Source organism: Lampris incognitus, chromosome 1, assembly GCF_029633865.1.
Source record: "Lampris incognitus isolate fLamInc1 chromosome 1, fLamInc1.hap2, whole genome shotgun sequence".
Taxonomy (NCBI): domain Eukaryota; kingdom Metazoa; phylum Chordata; class Actinopteri; order Lampriformes; family Lampridae; genus Lampris; species Lampris incognitus.
Genome location: NC_079211.1, coordinates 131,468,505 through 131,478,388, shown reverse-complemented (window position 1 = coordinate 131,478,388; position 9,884 = coordinate 131,468,505). Strand labels below are relative to the sequence as shown.

General features: G+C 42.5%; 1 protein-coding gene across 1 annotated transcript in view; it reads right to left on the bottom strand.

Annotated features, from left to right (window-relative positions):
- Nucleotides 1-414: 414 nt before the first annotated feature.
- The window catches only part of si:dkey-91m11.5 (PH_BCR_vertebrate and RhoGAP_Bcr domain-containing protein), a 36,611-nt gene continuing 27,141 nt past the window's right edge, over nt 415-9,884 (bottom strand). Inside the window, exons 16-23 of the mRNA XM_056293972.1 lie at nt 9,669-9,800; nt 4,380-4,439; nt 4,176-4,285; nt 3,082-3,221; nt 2,669-2,803; nt 2,469-2,574; nt 1,925-2,087; nt 415-1,829 (exon numbers count right to left, since the gene is read on the bottom strand). Of these exons, the coding sequence (XP_056149947.1) occupies nt 1,740-1,829; nt 1,925-2,087; nt 2,469-2,574; nt 2,669-2,803; nt 3,082-3,221; nt 4,176-4,285; nt 4,380-4,439; nt 9,669-9,800 (936 nt within the window). The 3' untranslated portion in view covers nt 415-1,739. The remainder of the gene's footprint in view (nt 1,830-1,924; nt 2,088-2,468; nt 2,575-2,668; nt 2,804-3,081; nt 3,222-4,175; nt 4,286-4,379; nt 4,440-9,668; nt 9,801-9,884) is intronic.

Here is a 9,884-nt window from a genome sequence, read left to right as displayed (position 1 = left end):
TCGCGGAATAGGGGTGTGCTATATAACATAAAAATGCCGAAAGCTTTACCAAATGTGTAATGGTTTGGTGATTTGTAAACTAGGAGTGGCAGTGGCTTGGTGGTTAGCACTGTTGCCTTAGAGCTCCATTTGTCTTCATCAGCCCGATGAGATGCATGCAATGAAAACTGGAGACTCTAATGAATGTTTATATTATCTGTGTATTGGCCATGCAATGGCTTGTCTTCCTCCCAATGTATAATGGAATAAGTTGCTGCTTCAAAATGAAGAAAGGATGGATTTGGGGATTGGAATGAAATATTGCTTACCCTTGTGAAAAATGGTGAGCCTGATTTGTCTCAAGGTTCTAATGCAATTATTAACTCTAAATGTTTTTTTTCTCAGATTGAAAGATATAGAAAAAGAATCATGTAATCAGCATTTTTATTTACATAAATCATACAGAGTTGGGCACAGCTGTTCTTCAGTAAGGAATTAACAGTTATCAGTTTACATGACTCATTAGTATTGATGGTTAATGTGCCACGTGTCTTATATTTTCAAGATTTAAGGAAACAAAAATCTTGATTAAAGAACACATTTTCACATGGCTACTAACACAGCAGCCCCATGGGCAGTACAAGTATTAAATAAGAACTAATTCCAGATGCACTTGTTTCTACTGGGCAAAACAGCTTGTGGTTTGACACATCAAGTCAGAACACAACAAAGGGGGAATGGAGTAAGCAACAACAGGCTACTTTCATCCAAATAAATCAGGTCAACGAATTAAAGGGGCAACTGAACAAAGGACAAACATCTGTTACAGCAATACACAATACAGTGTATATTTCACGTGTGGAAGGTATACAAATTTGGCCTCCTTGATATCCTGTCTAGGCATCAAAGTTTGATTCCTAAAATAATTAGTTGTTCATGCCTATGGAGTGGCCTCGCAAAACCAAATCACATTTTCTCAAAAGCTGCCAAGTTGAATGCAATAGTTCTAAAGGAGCATGTGGAATCAGTAAGGTGAATATGCAAGTTGCATCACAGAGAATAAGACAAACCTTTAGTAAACATGCCTGCATGTTCTGCGTTACATTGTTTTCAGTCCCATACATTAAGTCCTGTACAAATTTAATAATGTGCGTAAACATTAACTAAATGACAATGTTCCTATTTGACACCAGCAGGGAAATATTGGCACAAATGAGTTTTTGTCAAACTCAAATATTTCCAGGAAAAAATGTACACGTAGACATGGAAAAAGGGACCATTCATTGATCCAACCACTCATTATCCAAAGCAACAAATCTTTAAAATTCAGCTAACAATCACATTTCCCCTGCATGAATATAAAGTAAATGTAGTTGGTGACAAGAGTGGAACAATATAAACAATATTGACGTGAAGCAAACTGTGCTCTTTAAAAACCTGTAAATAAAATAAAAACAAACAAGGAATGATTTAGCTATATGGATCATATATAGTTTTACTTTGAACAAGAAAACAAGTATGCCTGTCCATAATCAGAACAATTCTTGCTCATCACTTCTAAGAAAAGAAGTCACTTTGGTCCTGGTGGAATGGTTTTCCAGTTTACGTTATGGTCTTGGTTCCCCCTGGTGGCCTGGTTGCACACAATCTCAGTGATCCAGCAAGCCGTGGGCTGCTGAGCAGCCCTCATCCCATCCAGTAGCAAACATTCTTGATCTGAAGAGAACTTAAAACAATTTTTGAACAAATCCATCTTCCTGCTATACTTCAGTGGAGAATAAAAGACTCTGACGTTTACTATCAGGTGTTGGAATGCTCTCATGTTGAAGGAAATACAGCAGCACTTGCACCTATGGAGAACGGTGGGAAATTGTGAGGCGATATCTCCGGGATACGTCAAAAATTTTACCTTCAAATTCCACTGACTGCATCTTCACAACCTTACCTGAGACATCACTTCCAGGGACCAGCTGTCTTTCATGGAGATCGGTTGTGTGCTGTTGGATGAAATTTTGCTGTCTTTTTCTGAGGGGCGGAGTAGAGTGGGACCGAAAACTGTAGCTAGATTATGGAAAGACATCTTGTTGATGCTCTCATTTTCAGCAACCCTATAAACAAAAATAAAAGAAGCATTTGAAGTTCTTATGATTAAAAATACTGAAAATAACCCACGATTTTTATCCAAACAGCACACAATATCGATCATTGGTGAAAAAATGCTAACCAGACCAACTCTTGTATATTTGGCCATGGATGTTGCCAACAAACTAAAATGTTTTCAATGATTTCAATCAACTACTTTTCCATACTGACAGGCATAGAGAAAAGCCAGTAGCATCACTATTGAGTTAACTGCATCTGGCAAACAGCTGGACGGTTACGTGTACCTACTGGTTGTTTCTATGGTATTTAACAGGGAGATGCAGCACATCTTTAATCCAATATCCATATACGATCAACGATGTTCTGTAATTATAAAGCCTACTTACCTCTTCAGGTGGTCCAGTAAGAAGTGAAATGTCACCAGATTGGGCTCAGGCAGAGACAGCAGTAAATTCAGCATACAGCTTTCCTTGGCCACACTATCAGAGAGACCTGTGAGGCAATATGGCACATGTTAATGTGTTCAGACTGAAAACTGTTGTCTTATTTAAGTGTAATTAACTGGGAGAAAAAAAGAATAACTGACTGATTCCTCCAGTGAAATTAGGGTACAGGTCATCAGTGAAGAGAGGCTCTGGCAGCTCGCGGAAATACAACTTCAGCGTTCCAGCAATCGCATTCACATCCATCTCCCTCATCATCAGAGAGACATCCTTATTGTCTGGCAGTTGGATGGATGAGACAACACTTACTAAACATGAAGGGAATTCTCAGTCCCAACCAAACAACTGAACTGAACTGACTGAAAAACTGAACGCCATGTTTGAAAAAAAAAAGCCAGTTGTGGTTGTAATAAAATTGTCTAGAACACTTATCAAAGACTCAAATTCCACATCGCCTAAACTAACTTACAGCATTAGCATCTTCCTTACTACGATAGAGTTGTTCTTTATCTTTTTATTTGACTGAAATATAATCAACTTTAAGAGGGGAGCTTACTTGAGTCAAAAGCAGCCTTCAGAGCCTGGATGTCTGTGGCCACACCGGACACCCTGTAGATTCCCACCTCCTCCATTCCTCTTCTCTCGATCTCCTCTACACACTGTCTCACAATCAGAGGAACCTTGGAGCGCTCTCGTCTGTCACATACAAGCATAAAGAGAGGTTTAATGTGGTCAGTTACTAAAAAAGGCTTTGGATTTTAGTTTTGAATTATTGGACAGGAATTACAGGAGAGGTGTACAGCATGCCAAGGGTTCAAGTCAAATCCCGCATATGTGATAATACTCGGCCAATAAAGCTGAATCTCTCTGTATTTCAGTGCTAGATTCATATATTTTTGGGATAAAATATCCGATCCCAACTATGCATTTGTTTTCTCTTTATCTATTTCAAGAATAAGGCACATCGAGAAACTTAATTTCCGCTAGATGGCGCCTTCAACATTAAAGAGGGATCCTTTCTTTCTGCACTCAAGTATCTATTGTATAAAACCTCACCATGAGAGAATGGAAAAAAAGAAGCAAAAAAAAAAAACTCTTGACACATAAAAGGACATACAATATAAAAACTGGCGCAGGGCATCCGGGTAGCGTAGCAGTTTATTCCATTGCCTAACAACACGGGGATCGCCGGTTCAAATCCCCGTGTTACCTCCGGCTTGGTCGGGTGTCCCTGCAGACACAATTGGCCGTGTCTGCAGGTGGGAAGCCGGATGTGGACATGTGTCCTGGTCGCTGCACTTAGTGCCCCCTCTGGTCGGTCGGGGTGCCTTTTCGGGGGGAGGGGGAACTGGGGGAAATAGTGTGATTCCCCCTACGCGCTATGTCCCCGTGGTGAAACTCCTCACCGTCAGGTGAAAAGAAGCAGCTGGTGGCTCCACATGTATCGGAGGAGGCATGTGGTAGTCTGCAGCCCTCCCCGGATCAGCAGAGGGGGTGGAGCAGCGACTGGGACAGCTCCGAAGAGTGGGGTAATTGGACGGGCAATTGGAGTGAGGTAATTGGATTGGAAGAAAAAGGAGGAAAAATTACAAAAAACAAACAAACAAAAACTGGCACTTGTCCCATGCTAAATTTATATCAACAACTTACTTGGTTACTACACTGATTTTCACCCCAAACACGCCGGACTGTTTACGTGACGGCATTCTCTTCAAACTAAACTCTCTGCTAGTGAACTTCATGGACAGCTTCACCTCAACCTGAAACATAGTAAAAGAAGAAAAAAAAACCAAGTGATTTCCAGTTATAGACCTATACATTTTTCTCTTACCCCAGGTTGCCACCAATACCTACCCCATTCATGTTGATGACTGTCCGTTGCCAGTCCTTATTTTGTAGTGTCTGGGGATCCAGCTGCAAAACATTAAAGAGGGGTAGCGGTCAACATTTTTTACCCCAAACACTTGAAGTCAGTTCACTTTTACTTCACTGACTTCATGAAGTGGATTGTTCCATCGCAAAAACAGAAAACCTTGGGTCTCGAAATGATTTTTGCATCCATTCTTAACCTCGTATAATGTATGAATGAAAAGATAGGCTCCAGAGTAATTATGTTACCTTTAACATTATATACCTGTTGCACACCTGAAAACATATTCCTTCTAAAATTTTATTTCTGATTTTTTCCCTTTTTTCTCCCAATTTAGTGGCCAATTGATCCCTATTTTAATTCAAACACCCACCCTCGTATTGTATGCGTTCGCCAACTGCATCTCTCCGGCCGGCAGTCTCGAAGGAGACGCCTCCCCACTTTCGTGACAAGGCGAATCCAAGCCGAACCACTGTTTTTCCGACACACACAGAGACGCATTCACATGACGAACACAAGCCGACTCCGCCCCCCCTCCCGAAGACAGCGTTGCCAATGATTGCTGCTTCATCGAGTCCGGCCATAGTCGGATCTGATGAGACCGGGGCGCGAACTCCAGTCCCCAGTGGGCAACTGTATCGACACCAAGCCGATGCTTAGACCGCTACGCCACCGCGGACTCCTGAAAACATATTCCTAACCAAATGCCAGAACCTAATAAGGTTAATGAGAGTATTATCAATAACCTGCTCGATGACTTCACTCACCTTTATATTATCTTCATATGGCTACATGGTGTCAACCCATGCCACAGATCTGCTTTAATCATCTGACTAATACCAAGCTGCCAGTCTTTATTTACACAGGACAGGCATGAGTAATGTGATAATACCATGTCCTCACTACTAAGCAACAAGGCAGATGTTCTTTCACCCCAAGAAACTGGCAGACATCCACTGTCATCCAGATAATCCTTTGTTCAGTGAAAATCAATTTCTTACATAACACACCAGTGTACTTAATACAGCAGTGTACTTATTGACAGGATAACAATCATATGCAGCACAGTACATGCTGTACGTGTTAAAAGAGGTGAATCGCAAGACCGCAGACCAGATTTGACTCAAATAAGAATATTGGAATGAGAAGAGAGAACTAAAAGAGTTTTGTCTTCAAATCAACAGTTTCCAAATTCGTGTGTTTTGAGTGATGGGCCATGTTGGTACATCCATCGCTTCACACAATGGTTATATCTTTACCTTTTGTCTGAGCAGAGTGTTACGAACCCTGTCCCACAGACGAGCCCCGGTAGTTGGGGGTTTCTTGGGAGCGGTATCCCCCTCTTCCTCCAAACTACAGCTGCTGCTAACTTGATCCAGGCTCTCCACACTGTGACACCGCTCTGCCATTGTTGGCCTCAAAACTTATTCCCTCTCAAAAAAAACAAAACGTCACTTTCACTGGCTAGCAGAAACTAGCCAAAGAAAAAACACTGCTGTCCAGACAGGGGATTTCACCTTCTTCTCAGTCACTCAGCTAACGAGAACAACCGGTCCCTCTTCACTTAGAAGGACATACATGTATCACAATGCCCTGATGAATCCTGAGGCTCTTCATTAACATGGTTCAGGTGAATCTTTGTTTTGTTTCCATGTGCTGTCCATGTTTCAGCCTTGTTCTGCTCGAGCAGCAATCAGAGAAAGAACAAAGCCAAGCCAGCCAGCCAAACAAGCTGCCTCTCTGTTGTTCTACTTCCCAGATGGATTTGCGGATTAACTCGTGAGAATCCCCTCCTACCCTCATTACCAGCATGCTCTTGCCTACCGCTGCTCCCTGTCAGGGCTGCTGGGGCCCCAGTCTCAAGTGAACTTTCCAGGACTCTATGAGGGCAATTATAGACTATACTAGGGGCTTACCATCTGGGCAGTTTGTACAATGTTTATAGCTTTCTCCGTGGCACTTCCATATAAGAAATATTTCATCGATGAATCCCACAATATAACAAGCCTAACCAGCAACACATTGTCCAGAGATCGTCTCTCCAACTAGAAGCCAACTCTTCATTTCCCACATAGCAGGCCAGATAGAGGGCAGAAGGCCATGTTTAGAGTCCTACCAAGTCTCATAAATAAGTGGAGGTGATACAGTTTACTTATTTATAGTTGGTAAAGTCTCAGTCTGGGGGTTTGTTGAATGTATCATTTATGGATCGATTCACGGTGGACAGGACTTGCTGACCAAATAATCTCAACTAAATGTGAAATGTCATTGCTGGGCAAAGTACAAGGCCATTTTTTCTCAGATTCACATGCACAGCAAAGAAAAACCAAACCATGAGCGTCTGGGTAGCATAGTGGTCTATTCTATTGCCTATAAACACGGGGATCGCTGGTTCGAATCCCCGTGTTATCTCCAGCTTGGTCGGGCATCTCTACAGACACATTTGGCCATGTCTGTGGGTGGGAAGCAAGATGTGGGTATGTGACCCGGTCACTGCACTGGCACCTCCTCTGGTCGGTCGGGGCACCTGTTTGGGGGAGAGGGGGAACTAGGGGGAATAGCGTCATCCTCCAACGCGCTATATCCCCCTGGCGAAACTCCTCATTGTCAGGTGAAAAGAAGCAGCTGGTGACTCCACGTGTATCAGAGGGAGCATGTGGTAGTCTGCAGGCCTCCTTGTCTCGGCAGAGGGGGTGGGGCAGTGACCGGGACAGCTCACAACGGTGGGGTAATTGGCCAGATACAATTGTGGAGAAAAAGGGGGAAAATCTAAAAAAAAGACAAACCAAACCATCTTAAGCTTAGACATACATCTAACCTACATTTATAGTCTCCCTCCACTTGTTAGTCAGTTTGACGAGAAATACATCTTCAAACCCCTGATGTGGATGTCAACAAAGACAGCAAAGAGGCAAACGTGCCACCAGTGATAGCACTATACTCCAACTCTGAATAGAGCCTATAATACCCAACAGGTGTCTGGGCCTCATGTGAGTTGCTCCTGAAACAATATGGCCAGTCTGTTATTGAAGATGCTCTTGCACACATGACATACTCCTTCATTTTTGGGACTCAATCTTACCAAGGGTGACCTTCGGCTGCACTGTCTCTCCCAAACTGTATTCCTTCCCCTGTCACAAAACCCTATTAGCAATCTGGCTACTGCGACCTACCAATGACCTCCCAGGCCATTTCTTTTCTTCGTACAACTCCTCAAAATCAATCCATTTTAATTGCCTTGTTTTATGTTTTGTTTATATTACGCATTACTTTGCATTATGTATAATGCTTTCTTTGTATATTTTTACTTCGTTACTCCTGTCTACTCCGTGCACGCAACATGACACTTACTCTACCTGAGATTTCTCCCATTTTCTTCCTAATAAGGCTTTTTCGGGCAGACTTTTTCCTCATCTGAGTCAAGGGTCTAAGGATAGGGGGTGTCATACATTGTACTGATTAGCTTTTTTTTTACTACTTCATTAATCCCCATGGGGCAATTCTCCCTCTGCATTTAACCCATCCTAGCTGTGTAGCTAGGAGCAGTGGGCAGCCACCATGCAGTGCCCAGGGACCAACTCCAGTTCATGTTGCCATGCCTCGGTCAGGGGCACAGACAGTACTAACCCTAACATGCATGTCTTTTTCTTTTCTTTTGTTTTTTTTTTACATTGGGGGAAACTGAGCAACTGGAGAAAACCCACCGCAGACGTGGGAAGAACATGCAAACTCCACACAGAGGACGACCTAGGATGACCCCCAAGGTTGGACAACCCCAGGTTTCAAACCCAGGACCTTCTTGCTGTGAGGTGACAGTGCTAACAACTGAGCCATTGTGCTTGGCAACACGGTGGCCCGGCCACCACGCACATGTGTGTGTGTGTGTTTGTGTCCACAGCTAATCTTGCAAACTACTGGACCTATCAAATTTTGACTGCAATTTTTTTGGTGCACAGTGATGAGTGTATGATGAAGAACCTCTCATGGTTGAGGTGATTCAAAACCTTTGAAAAACATTTGTTCTCACTATCGCTGCTCCCTCTCCTCATTCACTCTCCAGCTTGCTCAACTGACAATGCTCTCCGTCGCTGCCAATCTGAGTCAACCGTGTAAATGCGCAACTCACATCTATGGTTGAGTCAGATCAGGCATTGATAGTGTCAAAACCAAAACATTACGTATTTGGGTATGGGTCTAGAAAGTAAATGAGAAGTCAATCATATTTCAAAAGCCAGCAAATCATTCACTGCTGATCTCAGCACAGGAGAACTGAAGGAACACTGGCTGAACCAAAAATAATTCACCTTATTTACCTCGCCGCCATGCGGAAGCACCATAGTGTCCAATGTTAAAACTCCACCATAAAAATACAATTTCAAGAGTCGGATTAATTAGTCACAGCTGGAAATCATCTCAGTGGCTACAATGAAACATTTCCCATGGCTGAGCTAAGTTTGTTTTATGAATGAAAGTCAATCAGCAGAGCAGCCATTCACCTTTATTCATTTTATATTATGAAAACCGCGACGGTTAAACACATTTGAAGTCTTTAATAAGGGCTTTGAAATTATGATAGCCTCCGTCATTTCATGTCAGATTTGGTCGCATTCGTCTGCCAAGGAGGCTGCACATCCATAGACTGACAGGCAAAACGTTTTTATTAGGTGAATTTATTAGCTCGAGCACTGCATATTAAAACCTTTTTTTTTCCATATTTCTCATTCAATCGACTTGGGTGCTGCATAAAAGTCTTATAATGGCAGGAAAAACACTGGTTTTTCTGTATTTCCCTTCTCCCGGTAGGCAAAAAAAGGGGTGGTTTGTTGCCAAGTTCAAACACCGGCGAAGGGGAGATGCGTACGCCTGGTGGAGATAGGCACTCTGCTGAGTACACTCGTCTAGTTGTAGTTGTGATTGTTAAGCCCTCTGGGACAAATTTGTGATTTTTGGCTACACAAATAAACTTGACTTGACTTCTTGTCCAATGGGGAAGGATAATCTACGGAAAAGTATTGCTTTTATGATGTGAACAAGTCACACGCACTACTATGGAGCTACCAGAGTGAATATAGAAAGAAGAAAGAATGAGAACTTCACTCAATATAAACTACAATATTTTTTCCTGGGAAAGCCAGTAGGGCTGTTTTTCCTCTGTAGAGTGTCTTTTTTCCCCAAAGTAACAAACAAAAACAAAACAAAAACAAAAAAAATCAAAAACTAAAAACAAACAAAAAACCCCCCAAAAAAACAAGGTCTACTTTATCTATCCATACCTTTATCTGTCCTTTGGCCATAATCCTGTCTGTGTTCTCTCCGTCCTCTTTGCTCTGCTTGGTTTTGCTGCAACACTTCTCATAACAGAGCAGCCTGAGAGTCTGAGAGCCCTCCAGCTCAATCTCAAACTCCTGCATGCAAAACAGATCAGAAACATCAGGGAAGCACTGCAGAGGTTGCAGCCAAGAAATTTTAACCATTCTGCTAAGGATGTA